This window comes from Chelonia mydas, chromosome 8 (genome assembly GCF_015237465.2).
Source record: "Chelonia mydas isolate rCheMyd1 chromosome 8, rCheMyd1.pri.v2, whole genome shotgun sequence".
NCBI lineage: Eukaryota > Metazoa > Chordata > Testudines > Cheloniidae > Chelonia > Chelonia mydas.
In genome coordinates, this window is record NC_057854.1 from 103,890,831 (window position 1) to 103,915,798 (window position 24,968).

Below are 24,968 nucleotides of genomic sequence, written 5' to 3' on the forward strand. Positions count from 1 at the left end.
GTAAATAATAATGACAATATTTGCTAAACAAGCCTCCGTCTCTCTCCCACACATGGCCAATTTCAGTCCTTGCATAATTACTGAGGTACTTCTGTGGCAATCATTACCACAGTACCTGAACACCTCCCAAACACAGAGGAACTTTTCCTCAGCAACCCAGTATGGCAGAAAAGTACTGCAATCCCTACTTACCAACCAGGCACTGAGAAAGTAACTGATTTGCCCCCGGTGTCACAGAGGGGCAATGGCACAGTTAGGAAGTGAACCCAGGTCTTCCAAGAGCATGGCCACTGCCTTACCTGCCAGGAGCGAGTGCGGCTGCTAGCCAAGTTAACAGGAGGCTTGCTCACTTACGCCAAGAATGAATTTGTCCTGCACTATTAATATCACTGCGATGGGCAGGTTAGAAATGTGCAATAAAAATAAAGTTAATAATAATAAATTTCCTTAGACTGTGAGCAATTTGGGGCCGGGCCTGTACCTTCTTGGATATCAGTGACGTGCCTAGCACATGGTGGGAATAGCAAAAACATACAATGATCTTCTCTTAGAAGCCTGTCTGAAAAAAAAAACCCAAACACACCCTTCGACTACCCTGGAATTTCCTTTACCCCTCCCCCAGTGGTGCCAATGCCCCCCCATTGGGGCATGTGAGTGGAATCAGACCCTCCCTTCACGCTGCTTCCTTCATTAACGTTACAATCCAGCAGTTCTGAGACTTCCCAGCCGCAGCCCCAGCACCGAGCTGTCACTGCCTGAACTGGGGCAGGAACATCAGTAAGAGACGCCCACACGCTCCAGGGCAGATTTTGGGCCTTCGAGCGTTTCTAAAGGAGGTGAACAAATAAGGAGAACATATCTTTATTTTATGGCTCCTGTCTTCCCTGTTTATACAGGCGTGCAGTATAAACTCTGGGCCTGATCCTTACTACACTTACATCAGATTTAACGCTACTGACATCCCCTCTGATTTACACAGAGGTGAGGTCACCATCAGGCTCTCTCTGTACTGCTCTGTAGCTTCCACCTTCAAGAGGGGGTGGGACGAGTGTCACGTTTAGAACTCACCCGGAGGGAAGGTTACTATTCATTAATGCAGGCATGAGCTGCACAAACTTCCGTTCGGCAGTTTTGCCTACACACCTCTGTCCTGACCCACCAGCCCTTCGCTGTTCCAATCCTGGGCCCCGTACATAGCTCTGCCAACTTAACTCCCAACTGACCTGCAGCCCCGTTATTCCAGTGCCGTCCCACACAACTTCCAGCCACACAGACAGAACTCTGCTAACACCTCTCAGTCCTGACCTGCAGCCCCACTGCTATGTCCTTCCTACCCCACCCCGCAGTTCTGCCAATACCGGGATCTGCAGGGGCTGACCCAGCTATGCCAGTCTAGGCACCCCACACACACACAGCCCTGTCAACATCCCTATGCCCTGTCTGACCTGCTAGCCCGTCTGCCACTGCCAACCCAAATCCTGAATGAACAGAGACTGCCAGACATGCCACGGTTTTGTAATTGGGACCAGGATGATACTACCAGACTTAATGCACTGCAGGGTCTGAAGTCAAATATCAAGCGAGAAAGGAAAAGCACGGCCCGGTGCTGCCTGGGCTTCTGGTTAATTTCCTCCTGACAGCAGCAGCGCTTAGAGTCCTGCGCGTACAGGCCTAGGGTGGAGACAGTGATGGGAAAAAGGGGCGAGGGGCAGAGCAGCTGTGTGGGTGCCGACCCTCCCTGTCTTCCCCACACTCCTCTCCCCTTCATGGGGCATCCCAGTGTAAGAACTCACCCAGGCTGGCACCATTAACCTGATCGGCCGGCTCCCCTCTCTTCACCCGGAGCTCCCGAGGTCACGGGTGGCTCCTCCATCTCCCCATTAAAGAAGCCCGATGAGCAGACGCTCACAACCCCCGTGGAAGGGTTAAACACAACAGCCTGCCAGCCAGCCTCACAACTCGTCACAGCCCTGGTGGCTGGAAGCGAAACTGGTTCGCAGGCCAGCTCATCACCGGCCTCGGAGCTGTGGCCCCTCGGCGGCATTGCACTGCTGTGGAGCACCCTCCCCTGCACTCTCCATCCGCGGCCGCGGAGAACGTTCAGCACCGTGCAGGATCGGGCCCCTGCACACACCGGACAAGGCTGTCGGGGGCTGGCCTGCACACGCAGTGGTGGCTCAAGCTGCCGCACGGCAGGGCCGCTGCGAAATGTCTGTCACTCAGTCACTCCCTCGCCCCCCCAGCTGTAGCCTCCAGGACGCCTGGGCAGCAGGTGGCTCTTTCATGAGGATTCTCGGTTCCCGAGGAGCCCTCTCCGCAACTCGTGGGCCCACGTGTTGTCTCCTCCCAGGTAGACCAGGGAAGGCACAAGACCTCTGCCCCAGACTCAGCTGCCGGCCTCTGGAATCCCAACCAGGGTCCCAGCAAAAAACATTTACCCTACCAGCACGTGGGGAGAGTCCAGTGGGGAGCACCGACGGGGAGACAGGGCTTCCCTGGGGAAGACGACAGTGTACACAAAGAGAGGACTGTGATTTTAACCCGAGGCAGCTGGAGACAGGGAGCTCTTTGTGAAGGGAGGGCGGGTCTCAGCTCTGGAACTCATCCCCCGCCCCTTCATTTTCTAGAGCCTGGGTTTGCTGAGCTTCAGAACATCTTGCAAAGCCTCTGTGTTTTCCAGTGGATTTTATTATGCTGAGGACTGGGGGCTTGTTCTTTGGAAGGCTTTTATAATACTCAGCTAGTGGAATATTTGTATTGTATACTGTTTGCATAACAGTCCCACCCACCCAGTGAGACAGTCCCTGCCCCAAAGACCTTGCAATGTAAATAGAACAGAGGCAGAGAGAGGAGATGTGACTTGCCAAAGGTGTCACACCCGGCATTACAACCCCACTCTCTTGACTCAGTGTCCCACCCTCTGAGCCACACAGCCACCAACCTAGGACTTCGATAGAGCCTTCTAAAAACACTTTTAAAATGTAAAGGTAAGGACAAAGGAATAGTCTAGTTCCCAGACTCTCCTTACGCCGGTGTTACTGTCCAAACAGGCTCTTTGCTGAAGGACTATCTTGTGGCGCCCTGTAGCAGAGGATTTTGCAGGTCAGACAATTTCACACGCCAAACAGCATTTGAGTTGTGGGTTTCAGAGATGGGTGAAATAAAAAAAAGGTATCAAAATGGAGAGTCATTTTTAAGGAGGATTGGTTTAGGGGAGAGAGAGACACAGAGGAGTTAAATTTTATTGATTAGAATCAAAATGATTCACACTGAAAAGTCCACAAGAGTGAAATGTAACTGCTCATTTCAAGTTTCCTGATCGACTTCTCATTCTATTTACAAGACCTGGTGCAGCTGGGAGTCGATGCTACAATGAGCCTTTATCCCATAAATGCATTGTTTTCCTACTAATTGACGTCCAATCACTTTTTGCTTAATTTTTCAAGAGAGAACTCTGAAGGGCACACTCATTCTGTGGCAGCCCTGCCACCCCTGTGAAACCACAGATTAAAGTAAGGTAGTGCATGTGGCTGAAGCGTATTGCTGGCCTGACCACTTTCCTTTCCAGCAGTGTAAATCAGCAACAACTCAGCAAGCCAGCAGCGTTACACCAGCATGTCTTTGCAAATCTAGAGCTTTGGTTTTGGTCTTCTGACAAGAACAAATTCATAAGGATCTATGATACTACAAACAGACAAACAGACAAACGGATAATGTCTTTTGCATCTGTACAAAACCCTTGTATAAGTTTTTATATTTTCCCTCCAAAAGAAAGGTTTTAGGGTCTTTATTTTCTGTCATGAAAATGAATATATACCATAAAGCGAACACTCACATGCAACCCACAAGAATAAAGTATATTTGTGCAGTGGAGGGAAGAGATGCTGGTAAGAAAGCAGATTTCCGTTTCAAGTTTCCAGAAACAGAGGACAGAGGGTGTTTAAACAAAAGTGATTTTCATAGCGTCCTAAAATGATGAAAAATACCATGATGCTGTCCCCAAACTTGAACTCTAAGAATCGCTTCACCCTAATGAAAGAGACAAGAAAGATGGACAGCAAGAGACTCTCTCCTTGTTCTCGGAGCTACCAGCACTTAGAACATTAAATCTTTCTTTGTCCCACTCTTTCCCAACCCCACTTTTCCCCTTTCCTGTAGCTCAGTGCATTGCCGCAGTACAAAATGACTGCAACCAGTTGAAGGATCTGAGAGCGTTACTCTGATCTTTGGAGAATGACTGGTTTACAAAACCACAATCAATGTTTTAAAGAGGGAAAACAAAAAACCACCACCACACACACAAGATGACAGATGCAGATAGGACTTCAAAGGACGAGACCCTGCAAAGCCTTACACATTTAGTCCTCCCTGACCTGGAAAATCCTACAGAAGCCAATGAGCCAGATTCTCCTCTCAAACCAGTTTTGCACCATTGTAAATCAAATTGACCTTAATGGCATCATTCCTGATTTATACCAGTGTAAGTAAAAGGAGAACACCACCCAGTAGGTCAATTCCTGTGGGTACAGTACTGCAGGATTGAGCCCTAAATAAGGACTGCAAGATTTGACCCATACGGCAGTAAAATACTTTACCACTCGGAAGCGGGTGGCGGGTAATCCAACTCATATCAGTAAATTATTCCTGTTAGTTAACTGGAAGGTCTACAGATCACATGTTTCTATACACAAACATGATATACCATGCTTATCACATGTCAATAGAGTTACATGTACATACAGTGACAGATACACACAGAGAGGGGAGACAGACCAGACATGTAAATCCAGAAAAAAAGATACATGCCCTTTTCAGGGGGGCACTGCATGAGGATATGCTCTCACATTACAGGATTTGATGTCCCAATTAGAAATATATTTTTAGAAAGAATTTCACTTTCTCTGCACAGCAGCAAAATGTCCTCAAAAGTCCCCAAATCTGCTGTTCTCTCTTGAAGAAGAGAGAATGGAAAAATTCATAGACTATCAAACAAATAGACATGGAGGAAGACCGTTAGTGACATGAATTGCTGGATAAAAATTGTTACAGTTCGCCTTCAGTGTCTGTTTTTTGTTCATGCACAAGTATTAAAAGAAAACTTTGCCCTCAGTGTATATTTACATCAGAAATCCTCAATAAAAATAGACTGATCGCACACAGATGGGTGTAATGTATTCTCTATACAGATACTCATAGGCAGTGCTCTTTATGCAGATCAGGGTTAGGCAGATTTTAGATGGCAGTTATTTACCTTAATCAACTATTAGACAAGCATACACAGAACACATTTTATTCCTACAGATATTAACCAAATAAGGAGGGAGGTGAATCCTAAAATCTAGTATAAAACATAATTCTACCATTTTTCAGCTTCCCTGAGAGGGGCATGAAGGAGGAAAAAAATTAATTTTGCTGTTCTGATGTGATGTGTCCAAAAGACATCAACCAACCAAGGGGCACCGATCAGCTCAAAGACGGCCTCAAAAAATTTCTCCCAGGAAGAGTTCCAGAAACTCCCAGATGTTAAATATACCCCATCCCTTGTAGGCTTTCAATCTTAGGGAGCAGGATTGGGCCCTTGGACGTCTGTTAGTTTGCACATCTGAGAATCTCCTTTTCCCTCAAGACAGTTAATGTCCAAGAAATGCCCAGGAAAGTTTCTGAGATCAGTAAAGCTGAGAGAGAAAAAATAATGAAGGCAAAAATACTTATTCTTTCTTTTTTTTTTGGTCTCTCACACTTACACACACACACAGAGCAGAACCCTACTAATTCCTTATACCGTCCATGAAGAACAAGTAGGAAACTCCACTGCTAATTCCTAAATTCTGCAAGTTAGCAAATAAAATAACAGAACAATGTTTTAACTATCAGGGATACTGGCTCATTAAGTGCGCTTTGGCCATTGCTTTAATAACTGAAGTTTAGCTGTAATGGATAATATTAGTACATAATATTCTAACCATACTATATTAATAATAATAACACATAGTGCCTTTTATCAGAGGATCTCAAAGCACTGTACCAGCTGCTGAGAGGTAGGTAGGTATTATCCCCATTTTATAGATGGGGAAACTGAGGTTCAGAGACTTGCCCAAGATCACTGCAAGACTGGGGACTTCTGACACCCAATTCAATGCCTTAACCACAAGGTCAGCCTCCCCTTTCCTTTGTATAATTTTGTGAAAGCAGTTAAATCTGATTAATGAGACTTCAGTCCAACTCAGCCTCTGATATAATCTTTGTTGAGAAGCAGGATTTAGCCATCAGGTTTTGTTTGTTTTTTGTTGTTGTTTTTTAGAAACATTTGCTTTGCCAATTAACCAGTGAGATTCAGAGTTTGTCCTGTAACTCTATAATAAATACATATGCATATACACACACAGAGCAAAAGAGGATAATCAATATTTACTGTATGTGTGCCCATTTCTGCAGTTGTAGACAGATAAATATGTCGTTTACATTTTGCTCAGAGCCCACAGAGCTGCTGTCATAAGCCTTTTGGAGTGCCACATAAGCCAGCTATCAGACGTCCGAAAGGAAGACCAGGGCACAAGAAATTGCTGGCTTTTCTGAGCTCACAGGAAATATGGCGGGGTGGCAGAGGCAGTGAGGGGAAACATTTTGGAGGAGAAAACAGCCCCAGCCCTCCCACCCAAATGATCCATTAAAAGCCATCCTTCTGCCCAGAGCCAGGCGGAGACGGCGAACGATGGCTGCCAGTAAAACGGTCACTTGGATCGGTTCTGCATGACAATTGATGGCAAGGGAAGGGGGGAGGGTTTGGAAGAGGCAGCAGTGTCCGTTTTCTCACCATGGTGATTAGACATTCCAAGTGCGCGAGATAGCCCCGAATAACAGAAAGAGGAATATAAACTGGAGACCGATGGATCCAAGCCAGGCCAGATGGCCCTGCAGCCGGCAGGGGCTGCTCCCATCCAGCCCTTCCCCACTTTAGCTGTTCAAACATTTCTTTATCCCAACAAGACAATTAAACCAAACAGCATGAAAAGGAGTCTCGGCAACAGTTTGCCGAGGGCACAGAAAGGTTGTTGCCAAAAAAACAAAAAGAAGGCGATTGCTGTATACTCCCGCGGCTAACGCAGGGCCAGGGTCTGACCTCCATCATACCCAGTGGAAAATCCAGAGTAACTCCACTGAATTCACTGGTGTAACAGAGATAGAAACGTGGCCTTCTCTATATCGACCCATACACACACACACACAGAGGAAATGTAATTGTTCCACTTGTTTTATTGTATTATTTCATGAGCTGTATTAAGCACTAGATCTCACCTGGTCATGGACGATTATTAACAACATAGCCTCACTTTGTTTTAGGCCCCTATTCTAACCTACCTGGAAAGTGGTGATTAGAGTAGAAACAGCTCTGCTCATTCAGCAGTGAATATTCCCCCTCAAATCCACTGCTGTGCCACAGAATAATTCAAAGAGGAGACACCCCCTCCACCCACACACTCCTACACAAAACTTACCAATTAGTGTAGGTCCTACTACGTAAACCCAAACACAGACAGGCACATGCCCTAAGAGGGTAGATCATATTGTGCACTCCTGGGTTTATGCTTGAGACCTGTTCTAAAGGCCATCTTTGTTCCATTTTGAACAATTATTCAGAAATGAAAACTCTGATAATAGAAGGTTTCAGAGTAACAGCCGTGTTAGTCTGTATTCGCAAAAAGAAAAGGAGTACTTGTGGCACCTTAGAGACTAACCAATTTATTTAAATTTATTTAAATAAATTGGTTAGTCTCTAAGGTGCCACAAGTACTCCTTTTCTTTCTGATAATAGAAGTAATGCTTAGCACCTAAACAGAGATTTACATTTTCACAGCACTTTATAAATATTAAATCATTCGTTTTAAAAGCTAGAACTAACTACACTTCAGAGATTTCAAAAAAATAACCCTAAATTGGAATGAGAAACTCCCTTCCATACTGAGGCATAGCTACAATCGCAGGGAGGAGAAACGGGACCTTGATCAAATTGACAGTGTCCCAATAATCAAAGTTATTTTTTTATTTATTTTAATGTAACAGTAAAAATAATATGAATAAATACCATCGCTACTTTGGATGAAAGTCGCCGGAGAGGAGCAAAGATCTCAAAGTACTGGCAAATTAACTAATTACTTCTTAGAACAACTTCGGCAGTTAGGTGTTATCATGTTACAGATGTCAAAACTGAGGCCAAAAAAGAAATCAGTGGCAGAGTGGGAAGAAAAGATCCCTGGTCTCCTGACTCATGTGCTCGAACACTAGACCAGGCTTCTCCACAGCGTACCGAAGAAAATACATAATAAAGATTAAGTGGACGACCACCAAAAAAAGATCGCTGTGGCGGTCTTGAATTGCGGACTGTGGAGCGTTTGGAAGCATCTCCAGGTGTGGTGGAGACCGTCGTTTCTGGGAAAGCTAAACGGGAAGCTCTGCGCTGCAACACACGGAGAGATCTCTGCCAAGCCAGCCAGGCTCCAGCATGGATGCTGCCGGCCGGCTCGCTCTGCTGGAGGGGGTGATGCCATGGTCATGGCGAGGAGCAATCATGACGGCTTTTTATTAGAAAGCCCAGAATAAAACTGGGGATCATTTCCACAGGGGGGTTATAGATGTCTATCACACAGGGGAACGGCGCATTCACTTCCACTGCTGCTGGAAACCTACGTTAATGAAGATACATTTATTTAAAGAGCCCCATGAAATGTGTTTGTCAGTGTCTGTAACACACACTGTACAAGAAGCGCCTAAACTGTTCTATAAATATAATTATCTTCCCAGTGAGCATCTAAACAGAACGGCCCTGTCCAAAGCATGTGTCTCAACAAACAGTTACATCTCCTCCCAGGATTGAGTATGTCTTTTATACGCGCTTCCTATGGCACGCACGGCCTCTCTCGACATCCCGAGAGCAGCATCCTACAGTCACAGGCAACTTGCCCAAACACAAAAAAACTCTAACAGATTTACAAAATGACCATTAACACAAACACGCTCCATCCATGCCTCGATAATTCATTAGCAGTCTGACTTGGGGCTCCAACAGACACACACAATTTGAAAGCAACAGCCTGACTTAAAAATAAAACGGTGGTTCTCTCTGAGAAATATGTGATCTCTCCTAGCCCGCATACATACATCAAGGGGTCAGATCCTGATCATAGTGATGTAATTAGAATGAGAATGTAGTCGCAAGAGTACGCGTGTGTGTATACACACACACACACACACACACACACACACACACACAGTATCTCTAGCTGCATATGGATCTAGCCCTGCATAGAGTGGGTTCCGTCTGTGCTACTATACATTTACGGCTTGCCATACGGTTATATATTTTTTGGGTTCCTTTTTTGAAAAAAAAAAAAAAAAGAAAATTTCTCAGAAAATCATTTCTAATGTTACAACAGTATAAAAATATTTAAAACCCATTTGAAAATGTTTGTTTGTGATGGTACAAGGGACGTGTGTAATGCAATGAAGTCATTCACCCATCGCATGGTCTAATCCCTTTCAGGATTTTGAAAAATACAAATAAACAATTGAATCCCGCAATTCTGAAGAGCCTCTATTGAACACATAAAGACTTTGCTGATCTGATGGAGTTTCATTATGCCCGTCTGTACACTTTTGCCTAGAAGCTTGTCCACAGAACCATTTCCCTGCAATGGACCCTACACTACGATCCTTCTTTCCCAAAGGGTTATGTATATTGTTCACACAAGGTACCCAAGAAACTTCCTGAGGGTCAATGATGAAAAATTTTAAAGACCCTTAAGTATATTTTTACATACAAGCATAAAGAAACCTGCAAATATGTATGCATGTCTCAGAACATGACAGGTTCCATGATGCAACCAGTCAGCCGTGTCATCCCTCAAGTTTTTCCTTTCTAAAAACTGCCATATAAAGATAATTAAGACACATTTTTAAAATCCCATCCCCCCAGTAAATAAACCCACTGTGTTAACATATTTAAGATTCTGACATACATAGAAAACATGCTCTTTGGTGCAACAGCTAAATACGATGGGAAGGAGGGAAGGTCAAATTTACTTTAAATTGTCCTGGTACTTATTTTATAACTTTAAGATTAATGAAACATGAATGGATGTTGTGCTAATATGCATCTAAAGTGTATGCAGGCAATGTTATAGATGGTTATGCTAGCAATTGTGTCTAAACCTGGGATGATATTAAAACAGATTTTAAAAGCCAGAAGAGTTAAATTAATCCAGGCATTAGAAACAAAAATAAAACCAGTTTGTCTCTAATATTTTAGTCAGCACTCTGTCCGGCTGGTTGCAATGCCTGCATTCATTTTGCTCTAGTGCAAAGGCTAATCACTTTAACCAATTTCTATTTCTCTTTTAAGGAAAGGGGGGGAAAAAACTTTTCACATGTTCACAAGTTTTTGAAGCACCTTGCAAAGTTGTTATTCTGCCTCTCTCGTTATAATCTCCCTGTCTAATCATCCCCAGTGGGCGTGGGGAAGCCGATACACTGGCGTACGTTCCGTTAGCAGCCTTACTCCTCTGTGAAGTACTTATTTATTTTTCAGGAGTGCAGCACCCACACAGAGCACACAGTCTTGGTGAAGACAAGATTTATCCCTTCCACACCGGAGCACGTGCCTGTGTCTGCTGTTCTGTCCACTGCGGTGCTACAAGTGGTCTAATTCATTTAACAGATTTACTCCTTTAAATCAGCTGTCTGACAGGATTTTGCTAGCAAGATACACAGCAACTGATGTGCTTTAAATTCATTTTGCTAGCAGACCTGCTCTTCCGCTGTTATCTCCCAAAGTATTCATTTGAGCAAGCTTCATTTCCACATCCAGGTTATATTGATAAGGGGGAGAGATCCATAAACCACCAACACAGGATATCTGTAGACACTGTGATCCCACCTTCCTTCCCTCGCCCAAAATGAAAGCTCTACCCGCACCTACATGCTTCCACCTACAACAGCTGTGCCTACATATTAACAACACTGATGAGGAGACACGGAACAAGGAAAGCAGCTCTACTGCACAGAAAGTAATAGAGGAGGGAGGTGGGGGGAAAGAGAGACCACATTTGTGCTGTGAGAAGCACAAGGCTTCTGTCTTTAGTGGAAATCGTCCCACACTTGCAAACGCTGACATAAAAGACACACTGGCAGCATATTTCAAAACCAAAGAGCGATGGATTTACAAGGCAGGTTGATTTAATGATGACTTTTATTGAAAAAGTACGCTGGGTTTAGGCAGATACCTTTTAGTGCTGGTAAGTTAACACAGCGCCTAATTCAAGGAGACAGCCTGAGGAAGCAGTGCCGACAGGGAGAGAGAGCCGCAACGTCTCTATTACTCTCCTCGGCATCATAAAGGGGAGAAGAAAAATAGTATCTGAAGGGGAGCGGGGGAGCCGGGCTGCAGTTTTCTTTGCAAAATAATAATAATTTTTTAAAAAGAAAATCGTAAGAATGTACAAAGGGGCCCACGTGAAAACAAAACCACTTTGGCACCTGAACTAAGCGTCTGTGTTTAAAGGAGATCACTCCAGCTAAATGTTGCCACATCTTATTGCTCTGAAGTAGGGGACTGCAGGCCCTTTTCTCCCAAGACAGCTCCCCAGAATGGTGTTCCCACGCTGCATGGTTCAGCTTTTCACGAAAGGAGGAGACTGGGGTCTGCCCTCCTCCAGCAGAGATACTGCGAGGGAAAAGGTGACTGAAGAACAGGGAGTTGTTACAGTAGCATACCTTAGACAGGTTTGCTTCAGTTCAATTGCTGATCCGTGAAGGGACAGATAGCCTGTCAGTGCTCATGCAAAGGGGGGCTCCAGAGAAAGTACACAGCCTATTTTGGGGGTCACTTATTGAGCCATAAGAGCGTAATCAACTTTATGTCTCTAGAAAAGAGCTTGAGTGCCCAAAATACTACTACGTGAAATACCGCAAAAGGGAACTTTGTCCTGTTCTGAGGAGCAAAGCATGAAGGCTGATATCCTAGGTGTAAGAACTGAGCATGTGAGGAACAGGTCAGAGGAAAAATATCAAAGGGAGCAGTGGGTGCAGTTTTAACTGATAAGCTCCCTGAAAAAAGTTCTAGTTGTATACTTACAAATGCACCCTTCTGTGTATATATACACACATACACACACAGGATATCTCCCTGCTTGCACACACACACAGACACACACACACACACAGGATATCTCCCTGCTTTGACACACACACACACACAGAGGATATCTCCCTGCTTTCACACACACACACACACACACACACACACAGAGGATATCTCCCTGCTTTCACACACACACACACACACACAGGATATCTCCCTGCTTTCACACACACACACACACACACACACAGAGGATATCTCCCTGCTTTCACACCCACACACACACACACACACAGGATATCTCCCTGCTTTCACACACACACACACACACACACACACACACACACACACACACACAGAGGATATTTCCCTGCTTACACACACACACACACAGAGGATATCTCCCTGCTTTCACACACACACACACACACACACACAGTATATCTCCCTGCTTTGAGGCATAGACATCTTTCTGTGCTTAGCTGCCCCAGTTTCAAGCAGAGAAAACGGCGTCTCTCCCGAGGTGCATTTGAAAATGGGTTTCCTTCCAATACACCTTACCGTGAAATCCATCAATGTCCATTTAAGAAAAACAAGGCACCATTTTATCATGTAACTCAACACGAAGGAAAGGACATTGCGCCCATTCCTTCAGCAGGAACCGCAGCACGACAGAACGACACACCTGTTGAGCATCTCAACAAGGCACCGCGAAGTAAAGCCGAGAGGGGTAACGGAGGTACTTACATCTGTCATTTCGGTCTTCAGGACTGGACGAGGTCTCCCGGTCAGACATGAGGCCAGAGACCGCAAAGATCTTTTTCCCTGTGTCATCGACTTTGAGTGAGCCAGGGGAGCCGGAAGGGAGCTGGGTTCCAAACTCATACTCCTTGCCATCGGCATCCGAGAAGCGCAGGTGGGGCGAGTCTGTGTCATGGCAGTTTTTCAGGCGTTTGGCCGGCGTAAAGGCCGACTGGTAGCTCTCCCTGTCTTCAGTGGAGGCAAAGGGGCGGAAAGCCCCAACGCCGCTGTGGTTCAACATACTTATTGGCGTGCAGTCCAAGTTGGGGGGTGCAAACTGGGGGTGGAGGTGTAGCAAGGATGGGGGGAAGTCACGGTTCGCGAATGCCCCTGGCACCCCACCTTGCCGGTGATACATGGAGGCAAAAGTATACGAGCCATTGGTAAAGGGGATGTGCACGTCCTTATCCACTGATACCGGGACTCCAAAGGGTCTTGGCTGCTGACAGGGGATGGAAGCGTCCCGACTGGCTTCGGCAGTGGAGGCGAGAACCATCAGGGCCGGAGATGCCAGCGGGTTGGGAAGATAGGATGAGTTTTCCATCTTGAAGGCTGCCCGGTGTAAGTCCATCGGAGTCTCTTTCCTCAGCAGGGTCACAAGGGGAACAATCTTCCCTGGAAGGAAAGTCAAGCGAGGCCTGGTTTTGGAGCAGGGAGATCACTGAGGCATCATCGCCGTCCCGAAGCTGCAGAGAAACAGAAGGGAAGAGAGAACACAAGTGGTGAGGCTTTTGCACTGGCTTCTTCTGTATATTACATGCAGTGGGAAGGCCACATGGATTACAACCAACGGCCCAGCCACGCACCAATGTTCTCATTCACGAAAATCAAGAGACAGCTTCACACACGGGTGGAACCAACCTTGGCCCACTCCACACGACAGAGGGAAAAATCCTACCAAAGACATTAGTATAAAGGATCTATTTGTAATATAAATATCCCCACATGTCAATAATCTAGGCGTGGTCTAAAATTAAGAGACATTCCCCACAACGGATCATCACAATTTAAGATATGTAAAACATACCATAGCTATTGTACATAATTACATGAACAGAAATAAACATTTATACAGTTGTTTATACTGCCTATGATGCATAAGGAATGTGTGTAACGTGTCTATTTTTCTCACACATTATGTATGTGTAGGTACGTACACATATGCAGCTATACATTTTACATAATCATATCACACACACACACACGCACACACACACAGAGCATGCACACACTTTCTTTTTTTTTTAAAGGAGCGGAGACTTCATCAATAAAATGCCTGGCGTCTCTGACAATATTTAAAATCATAATGGGTGCCTCTGCCATGTGATCTCTGCAAATGTCTGCCTTTCGGGTCGGGGACAGCGGAGTACGCATCAGTAATTTTAGTTCCTAATGCACTAGCTCTTAAGTAGATTTGTAAACTGCTCTGTATGTGCCATTAACATTTAGAGGAAAATGTTAACAAAATTTCTGGCTTGCATTTTGCTGAGCCTCCTAGCTCGGCCAGATCCATTCGCCCAGCCACAAACCCCCTCGGAGCGAGAGGCAGAAAAATCCTTCCTTCTGTGTCTCTCTGAGTTTTCTGTTTTAATGGTTTGGTTTGGTATTTTCTTTCCCGATCAACCTAGTGCCTTTTCTTTTAAGGTTCCGCTGCCTACCATTCAGGCCCCAAGACCCTTCTTAAAATACAAGAACTGTAACTTTGAAACAACATACTAGCCTGCCAGAGCTCAAAGAGCTAAGAAAATCATATAATAATAAAAAGCTGTTACAAATTGTCTCTCTTAAATCCAGAGGGTCAAACATCTCAAATAAAACTTACTGAAAGAGTCTCTTCCTAATGGAGTGCCTTTTGTATTCCATGAATGAAGGAACCTAGGTTAACAAACTGTATGAAATCCAGTCTATGGCTTTAATGTAGTCCAATTATAACATTTCCTTTCTCCCATCCTGTACCCAAACGCTTCAGTGACTGTTATTAATTGTAAAGATGAGTGGACATCATCTCTCGGCTTCCTCATTTGGCACTCTTCCTTATAGACATCATTGCTAAATTACCAGATTATGTATCTCACATTAACAGGTTTGCTCTCTTCCAAATTTTAAATAACTTTCCTGTCAAGTTCTAGCCATGGCGAGGGAGAGAGAGATGCCAAGGGCAGCATGTAAAAGCACAGAAAGCCTGGACACGCTTTTTTTGCTGCTTTCAGGAAAGCTGATCAACACACACACACAAAACACGGGCTCAAAACTGCATCCACAAGTGAATTTTGGGTTATTGGGGTTTTTTTCAGGCTGCTATAAAAAAAATTAACACGCACATACAAATAAATAAGCCCTCACGCAGAAATGAACTATCATTAATATGTCAGTGGGGCTAAGAGATCATTGGAAAATACGATTTTCAAAAAAAAAACAACCCAGCACCATTGCTGCCTCTTTGCCTCTTTTTCTATTTTTACTTGTTCCATCACCTCACGACATTAAACGTATTTAATAAATTAGTATTCTGGCTGCAACACTTGACACTCCTGTAGGATATTGTGAATCACTCCGGCCGCCTTATTCGTTTGCAAACTTCATTATGCCGGGAATAAATCAACACATTACAATATCTCACCCAGCCAAATTTAATTTTTTTTTAAACTCCCACTTCCTTTTTCGCTCTCTCTCGCTGTCTCTCTCTCTCCCCCCGCCCCCACCCCATGAGCAACATGTACAGATGAGACTGCGGCGGACCAGTCATTATGAAAATCTATAGTTAATACACTCCCGATGTCAAAATGTCATGGGTTTAAATACAGAACCCAAAATAAGAAAACGAACTGACCTTCTTAATTAAAAAAATATGGATTGCTGGATAATCAGCTTGATGGACCATCGGGGCGACTGTAAGGTAGTGGGCACAAGGCAAAGTAAGTAACTGTTACTTTTCTGCCTCTATGCTGATTTTCTTTAATTTAGCACCCCGTGCAAATCCAGATTAAAATAACTCCAGCTATTGATCTGAGCAGTGGAATTGACATTAATTTTAGTTCACTTCTCACTTTGCAAAGGGATCAATAGGAAGTAATAACAGCTGACATCCCCACTGAAAGGAGGAAAAAAGACGGGCTGGAGACAGAAATCGAAAAGCAACCAAATAAATCAGCAGCTACTTTTCCACGGCATCAGACAAACTCCAAACAGATTGCAAAAAGTCTTTGTTGAATTAACTAAACAAGGAGTGGAGGGAGTAGGGGGTAGAGATCAATCTATGAAGCTACATAAACTGTCTACCAGGCATCGAAGTAAGACCAAAAAATATTGTGATTTTTAATTTTTTTAAATGACTGCTCTGATATACAGAGAATTTTTAAAGACATCTTATTTAAGGTGTCTACAAATTGCCAGCATACTAATTGCAAGGTTAAATATGCCAAAACCAAGACAAATTGAATCAACAGCCTTAAGTTCGATCCATTAAAAAATATCTCACCAAGGAACAACTTCTTATCAGTAATCTCTAGCTCAAGTCTGATTCCTCTGTTTATAACAGATTGTAACACTGGTTTGAATTAGGTAAAGAGAAAGACAGACAAAAATCAGTCTATCTATGACGGGTTGGATTTAGCAGGCATCACAAATATTGTGTGAGTGGAGAAAATAGGGCTGACCACTGTTATGAGCACACAAACCTCTTTGCTAATCAGCCTGGAAGGAAAGAACAAAAAACCGTGCATATCTTAAAGCATTAAGAGTTTCAATCAACGAAGCACTTCTCTGCTATCAATTAAAATAAATAAAACACACTACTTTGTTTATTACAACAGGTTGCATTTTTATGGTCTCTCAACCATTTCCAAACACCAGAAATTAAAATAAAGGGACAAATTAACATTTTTCTCCTTCCAGGAACAAATGTCTTAAAATAATTAATTGGCACACTATTTAAGAAGCTTGGAAGCATTAGCAAAAACAGAGAGGAAATTAGGACAGATATTTTTTTTTAAAAAATCATACCCTACATTTACATTAAAGTTCTCTCCCCCCCCCATAAATGTCAAGTAGGAATTTATAAATATGTCCTGCGTCGAAAAGCCAAAGATTATAAAACAAAATAACAATAATTAAGTGCTCCGATGGATTGTGTATTTGAACTAAACTGGATTTCCTCGTAAAAGAATAAAACGGACGCAAGCTAGACAGCCAGCCCAGAGGAGAGCTCACCGGTGGGTTAGGATGCAAAGGGAAAAGAGCTCATTTTTTAACGTGTGCCCGAGATGCCCGTGGCCGGCACCCGGGGAGCAGCTGCGCGACCCCCGGTTTCGAGCAGACCCTAAGGGCCAGGCCGCCCCGGGTCCGGGTGGCAGACCCGGCGCGCCGTGGAAACGCCTCGGGGCAAGGCTGCGGCGCCCGGGACCGGACCCCAGCCCCGGGGCCCGAGCGGCGGCCTCCCCGCAGGAACCAGATCGCCCCGCTGCTCCTCGCTGGGGAAGAGCCCGTCCCGGATTTGGTTTTGCTACAAAACTTCTTGCAAAAATCTAGCCCCGCTGCCAGCGCGACCCGCGGGCGGCGAAGGAGCGAAGCCAGCAGCGGGGGAGAAGGCAGGTCTTTCCCCCCCGCTCCCCACCCCCCGGCAATTTTTCCCAACGAAACCGAAAAGCCGAGGGAGGAATCGCAAGGGCGCGGGGGCTGGCCGGGGGCACAGTGCGGGGAGACTCCCCTCGGGGGCTTGAGCACGACAGGAATGCACCGGGGCTTTCCCGACCTGCGCTTGTCAGGGACCCGTCCTCCCCGGGCTCCGAAACCGCCGCCGGGCAGGGCCCCGGGCGGGTTTGTGCGGGCCTGGGGGCTCCTTCCCGCAGGAGCCGCTCATTGCGGAGGCTGTAGATGTGAACAGTCGGCCTGGGCTTCCCTCATCGCTGGGACTTTGACGATTTGCTTCACAGTTCACATTTTCATCCCCCGCAAACTCTCCTTCCCCCCCCCCCCAAAAAAAAACCCTCCAAGGGGGTGCGTCAAGGTTTAGATTAGAAACGACACCAAAGAAAAAGCCACCGGACTGTCTCCAGCTGCAAATTAAACAGGTGTTTTCCTTCCCCCGCCTTCCCAAGCCTGGGGCGAGGGTTTTCAGGGAGCATCCTGCTAATTTCGTTTGGTCAGAAACAAAACGTCCCCCCAGAAGAGAACAGGGACATTAATTTGGGGAAATTCGCTTTATTCTCCCCTTTCTCTGCCTCGACCTGCCTTTGCTACACTCGCATTAAATGCCACAGATCAGATCGTGCACAAAATAATGTTGTAAAGTCGGGAAAAGAGAGCTCGGGGAAGAGCAGAGACACGGAGACTGGCTTTTCTTGTCGTCTTCGGAATTATTTCCTCTTTTCATGGTGGCGGGGGGTGGGGGGGGGCTTTCCATCCCAATTCCTACAGTCCATGAAATGGTCAGAAACAAAGCTCATGAAACGGGAGGATGACTAGAATTGTTTGAATGTATTGCAACAATCCCTTGCCATGCACGTTTCCTGTGTGGACGGAGAAGCATTCAACCCCGCTCTCTGAGCAGACAGTTCCTAATGATTTCATTGTGGCAAAACAGATGGTTTTTATGTATTTAGAGCTCAAGGTGAAGAATTAGTTTCCACGCTCCCAACCTAGTTACAGACTTCCCCGCTTTAATTTATTTATTTATTTATTTATTTTTTGCGGGGAGGGGGGAGAGAGGAAGTTTTCTAGAAAGGATTCAGCTCCTGTAAGCTTTTGCTAGCACCGGCGGGTGATGCAGGAAGTTTTCTCTAGGACATCAGTGAAAACACGCTCACTGCATTCTCCGGCCAAATGATTTTCCACCGTGCATGTCACACGCGGAGCGGTTTGAGCCTGTTCCGCTGACTGTTTACACGGACTCCGGCCCTTTATTTTGTTTTCAAGAATAAAGCGAGAACAAGGAGTTGGGGCCCCGCCGAGATTCGTCAATGTGATTCCCAGCTGAGAGCGGTTTGGGGGCGAGTCTTTCGGGGGAGGAGTGGTCGGGGAGTGGGGGGGGGGGAGGGAGTTGTACAAACTTCCACCGTGCCCCAAAATCACGACAAGGGGTAATTTGCAAAGCACGTTTAAAAAACCAAATTCAATCCTCCATGGCGGGGTGTGTATTTTCCGCTCCGGATTAAAATCGAAGTTCACACGGGCACGGCGCGATTGCCCAAAGGGAAACGCTTTGGATTCGAGCTCCTCGGCGTGCCGGGCGTGCTCGCCGAGCCGGCCGGGCTGCAGGCGCTGTGATAACCGCACAGAAATAAGCCTGAGTTTCTTTTAAAAAAAGATAAAAACGATGCGGGTTGGGGGGAGGGGCGCGGGGAGAAGATTTGTTTGTTTCCTCTCGAAAAGTTTTTGGTTTGGTTTGGTTCTGCAGCCCCTGGGAAATGCAGCGCGGGCTGCCCGGAGCACAGGCAGCCCGGGAGCCCGCGGACGGCGGGGGGGAAAGCCAGGCAGTAACTCCCCTGGTTGCAAAAATAAAAAGTCAATAAAATAGGGTTTAAAATAACCGGCTTTGAATTCAATCTGATCCGCACCATTTCCGGCTGCATTTGGAAACCTTCTGCCCCGGCACCTGATTCCCGCTTGTGCCCACTGGTCCTCACCCCCCGCCCCCCACCGCCAGCACCCCCGCAAAACAATCAGGGGGACGGTCCCAGAGACGCGGCCCCTCTCGGGCTGCAGAAGGAGGCGGCGGGGCTGGATCCTCTCCTTTGATCGGACTTGAACCCACTATCATTATGACCCCCCCGCCTCCCCCCGCCACTCGACCCCCCCCCCCGATCCCATCCCGGACCCCACTAACCAGCTGCCTGTGGGGGGGGGGATTCAGGAGCTCGCGGCAACCCTTGCATGGGAAAATAAAACTTGCCACGCAAAGTTTGACTCCGCAGAGAGTCCGGATTTGCAGGGAAACCAAAGGGCACCGGCCTCCGTGACTCGGCTCAGGGTCCCCGCAGCCCGGGGAGAGAGCCGTGGGGGAGCCGCTCCTCCAAAGTTAGCGCCGGCTCCTGCCCCGCACAGGCTCCCCCCGCCCGCCCCGCTCCCACACACACGCGCGCACACACCTCTGCGATCTCCAGTACTCACAGTGGAAATTCCTCTGGAGATGGCTCCACTTTGTCAGGCTCGGGAAAGCAGGCGCAGAGCGCGGTGCATGGGAAGTCCTGGGCGGGTTTGCAGGCTGTCTTGGATTGCATGGAACAGATCAAGAGACTCAATTGGTGTGAGAGAAGGAGCAACGCTGCCTCTCAGCGCTGGCTCTAATCAGTGAATGAACTTCCACTCTCAGAGGGACTGGAGCAACACACACACACACACCCCGAGCCGGGCTGAGCACGGAATACATTAGGCCACTAAGGGAGTATGGGAAATGGAGTCCACCACTGGCCAGCCCAGGCCCGGCCCATCTTGCCCACTGACAGTGGCAAAGGTTTGGCTTCTGGCTAAGGGTTTGTGGCTGGCAGGCAGATTTTTTGCATACAATTTTCAATGTTTTATTATTTCCCTTGGGAGTTTATTTCGTTCTTGTGAAAGAGAAGAATTAATAGGACTGGTCTATGTCCCCCAGATTTCCCTCACTCCCTGCAGCTGCCCCTTGGCCCTTACATGCAGCATAGCTAATCCTACCCTATCCTATATGATAAAATTATACCCTATATTTACAGAACACCTTTTACCCCGAAGCTTCCCAGCGCACCATGCAAATTATGGGCCAGTCCCACCAGCCACCTGTGCCCAGAACAACTTTGCAGCCATTCAAAACTCATAATAACAAAACCCACGCACCACAGGCCATGCTATCATACATTCTTTTCTCGGGTATAAGAAGAGACACACACTTTTTTGGGTCTTTTTGTTTACACACATTTCTATGGCACCCAACGCGGTGCCACCTGACCACGTCAGAACATTAACTAATTTAACCTTGCAATACCAGGGGGAGGCAGGGGAGCGTTAAAAACATTATTCAAGTGGGGAAAGACAGGCAGAGAGACCATAAGTGACTTGCCCAGACTCATACGAGAAATCAGTGGCAGAGCCAAAAAGAAAATGCACGTCTTCTGACTCTCAGACTGTTTCGTATGCACACGCACAACACTGGTATTTTAAGTGTAGCAGTGAGGAACATGATTCCTCTACCCACACTAGCACACTCGTCCCTGTACACAAAGGAATTATTTAATTCCCCTAAATCGGGAACTGATGTCAGAGACATTCATTCAGTGATGGAGGGAATCATTTTTTAACATTAAAAAATGTCAGTTCTTTCCTTTTTAAAAATAAATAATATAGTGACCGGTTTTTTGGCTCCCTCTTCTCTGATTGTGCATGGACACTGTGAAGTATAATGGGGATACATTTGTTATAAATAGGGGAAGGAGGTCAGCTTCTTACTGTAACAACCTGGGTTGTTGTCTCTGTGTGTGCGTGTATGCAGCGTGTGAGCCTGTGCAGGTGTGTATTCCTGGCCTCCTCACTCTTTCATGAAGAATAGCAACAGCTTTTGTTTAAGGTGTGACTCATTACTAAAGTTATCTAGAACTCCAGTTTTGTCTGACTCTCCCAAAATTACATACGAGCCCAAAGCCAATGGGAGTTTTGGGTGGTTAAGAAATGCAGGTTCAGACCCTACCTCACACTTTGTAGAACATAAAGGTTTGCTTCTCTTGTGGATTGAAATCTACCCACCCTTTTTATATCACCTCAGGCAGACCAATGTTTTCTTAGGTAGCCAGCATGGTTGCATGCCCAATGCATGATTAAACCTTAACAGGATAAAAGTAGCCAAACAAAGCCTTCCTCCTTTTTACACTTAATATCTCAAAATAAAAATAACCTTGACATTCCAAGCCTCTGAAATCAGCAAACGCCTGTGTCTAAAGATGCTTCAAGTGCTTGCTCCACTCCCTGTTGGCCATGTCATGGTGGAGCAATACAGATGGTGGTACTCAAGGAAATGTGTATGACACTGTTTGGAGATGCTCACTACACAGTTTGTTATAGTATGTAGTGTGTGTACACCAGAGTAAGAATGCTCCATGGACAGACAGCAAAATGCCTTTTCCATGGCATCGTGGTCCATCCACAGGACACTAGGCTGGAAGTCAGGGATTATTCCTGGCGCTGCTACACATTCCCTGTGTGATTCTGGGTAACTTTCTGCTCCTCTGTTTTTCAGGTACTTCTAAGGCACTTATCTCATTGAGATCTAAGAGCGGATGCTTGGGTCACAGAGAATTTTAATTTGTACCACAGTTCACAGAATTCCCTCCTCTCTTATTCAATATTTTCTTGCCAGGATTCCTTGTGGAACCTGACTGGCAGCTTCCCAAGTGAGTGAGTTAATGCCGCATGCTGTGGCAAAGCTCCCACTGAAGTCAACAGCAGCCAGATTTTCAGAAGTGGCCACTGATTTTTGGGTGCCGCACCCCTAAGGGTGCCCAACTTCAGACACCTGGGTCCAGAGAGCACGCAACGCCCATTCACTTAGTGGGAGCATGGGCGATTGACCTTTCAGAAAATCAGAACCTAGGTTTCTCAAGTTGGACAGCCAAAAAATTAGATCCCCAAATTCAGAGGCCACTTAAAAGAGAATTAGTCCAGGTGTAAGGACTGAGTCGTTAGCAAGGGGGCAGCCTGGGATATTGACAGCTGACAGTCACCGTTCTGTTTGCTTGTGAAAGAGTCAAATACTTGATCTCAAAGAAATGTGTCAAAGTTTTGGTGTCTCAAACTTTGAGGGAAATAACTGAATTTAAGGATATTGGTTTCCTACTCGCTGAGCATATCAAATGATACATACAGTATCATGTAAAGTAGTGTGTAAACAGACATATGAAATCACGTTCCAAACACAGAGGGCAGTGAGAGAATTTTTCAAACTCTCACCCCAGTCCTTCATGTGTTTAGGTACATGGGCAACTTTACACACGTGAGTAGTCCTATGTGAGTAAAAGTACATACTTGATTAAATGTTTGCAGGATCAAGGCCACTGGTTGGTATAATAAAGACAAAAGATCTTTGCAAGTAATTAAACATTGTAATTCTGGACTATCTAATTACTGAAGAGGAAGGACTGGTACCTCCAAAGCCCTGGGATATTGTTCTACTATTATGTAAAAATTGGTCTTTAACCATTCCAGCTGAAGATCTTTTGTCCCCATACCTCATGTGTGAGTTCTCTATACACTGGATCTAGCTATCTCTAATAGGCACCAATTACCCCTGATTATAGTTGAATTTCTCAGACTGAAATATAGATTTAGAACAATGTAGGATTTTTTAACATAAAAGTAGCGCTTTTCATATTGCTCACTTTTAACATCTTTTTTTGCAAACCCAAGTAGCTGCCAAAAAAGCTGCATATGCAAACACACACAAATACAATAGTACGATATATAAGGTACTGATCTCGCAATAAGCCCCATGCTGAGATCATTGAACAATTGGCTCCTTAGATAAATATTCCTCTAAACTCGTATATATTAGCCATATTTTAAAAAAACATTAGGGTTTTGACACACACAAAGGATATCAAGTTAAAAATGAACAGATCTCTTCCAGAAACCTTTAAAAATATTCTGTTTGAGAACAATGTTACTAATCATATTTACATTACAGCTTACAATAGCAATTATCAAATTCTGGTTTAAGAAAGTACTTTGATGATAAGGTCATATTTTCAGGTAGGTATAACGTTCTGAAAAAACGACCCTTTGGATTTAAATTTCTTACACTTTGTTCTCAGCCAAAAAGCAATTAAAACAATTTATTTTTTAAGTTTATAGAAAATCTTTCTGAGTTTCTGAGTATGGAAAAAAGGGGCCAATTCCTCACCTCAGATATAGTTTATACCAGCTGAAGATCTGGCCCTTTGTTTTAGGCTTTAAGAAAATTGCTTTTAAAAAAAGTGCAAGGTTTTGTTTGTTTTGAGGTTGCACTAATTAGTTAAAACACTTAAAGTCAAAAATACAAACTTGGCATTTAGTTGTCTTCTGTGAGAAGTATCTGCAAAGGTAAACTTGAGAAAATGATTGAATTAATATAATCCGTTTTTTTTTTTTAAATTCCTTATCTGTGTTACCAATGGCGGTCCTAATCCTGCAATCAGATCCATGAGCAAGGACCCTGAACCAAGGTGCAGCCCCATTGGCACAAAGGTCCAGTGCTCCAGATGCTCATGCCTTAGCATAGTGTTGCAATGTCTGGATTGCAAACACTGTGCACAGAATGCTAAATCCAAATTAAATTAGCATATGTAGGCCCTGATCCTATAAAGATTTATGCACGTGCTTAACTTTATGCACATTGACTTCAATGGGACTACTCAGGGTGTGCAAGTTAAGCACATGTGTAAGACAGCAGGATCAGGGCCTTTGATGATATAAGCGCTTTGGGGGAGGGACTGTACTTTTGTTATGTCTGTGTACCAATGCCTAGAACAATAGAACCTGGTCCCTGACTGAGATCTCTAGGTGCTACCATACTACAAATAATAACCGTAGCAATAATTAATTGAAAAAATACATGTTATTCTAATGTTATGAAAATACTTATACTCAATCTAGTTTACGAAATTTTAAAAAAGAAACAAAATTTGTTCCTAAACTATTGGATAGCATTCTATAAAGAAACAAAGAAGTTATCAGTGAGTGAAAACAACATACAAGGGATGCCCTATTTTCTGCTTCAATATAAGTGCATGCAGGGTGTGGCTATCTGAACAGACATGCATCTGATCTGTACACAGATTGAGGCCACTACCTGCCTGCCCAAACCCTGCAATGCTCCCCACCTACTTTAGAGTGGAGTTATTGTCAGAAAAGTGACTATGTAAAAATGGCACCTGCTTACTCATCAGGTGTTGTCCCCCGCCCCCCCCCCCCCCCCCCCTTTTTTTTTCTCATCTATTTTGATCACAGATGAGTCCCTGGTTTACGTTTGGGTGAGATTGCAGCTGTATTCCACAGTTAAAGACATGAGCTTTTTGAAGCCACTTTGATTTGTCATGTC

The 24,968-nt window shown here is 45.2% G+C and overlaps 1 protein-coding gene across 6 annotated transcripts in view; it reads right to left on the bottom strand.

Annotated features, from left to right (window-relative positions):
- RNF220 (ring finger protein 220) overlaps nucleotides 1-20,260 on the bottom strand; it is a 329,969-nt gene extending 309,709 nt beyond the window's left edge. For 2 of the 6 annotated variants that reach the window (XM_043552502.1, XM_043552501.1), the window contains exons 1-2: nucleotides 20,042-20,222; nucleotides 12,881-13,620 (exon numbers count right to left, since the gene is read on the bottom strand). In XM_043552502.1, coding sequence (XP_043408437.1) covers nucleotides 12,881-13,505 — 625 coding nt within the window. In that variant the 5' untranslated portion in view covers nucleotides 13,506-13,620; nucleotides 20,042-20,222. Of the gene's footprint in view, nucleotides 1-12,880; nucleotides 13,621-20,019 lie in introns of all 6 variants that reach the window. The other 4 variants (XM_043552506.1, XM_043552504.1, XM_043552505.1 and 1 more) reach the window with 4 other exon arrangements.
- Nucleotides 20,261-24,968: the final 4,708 nt, after the last annotated feature.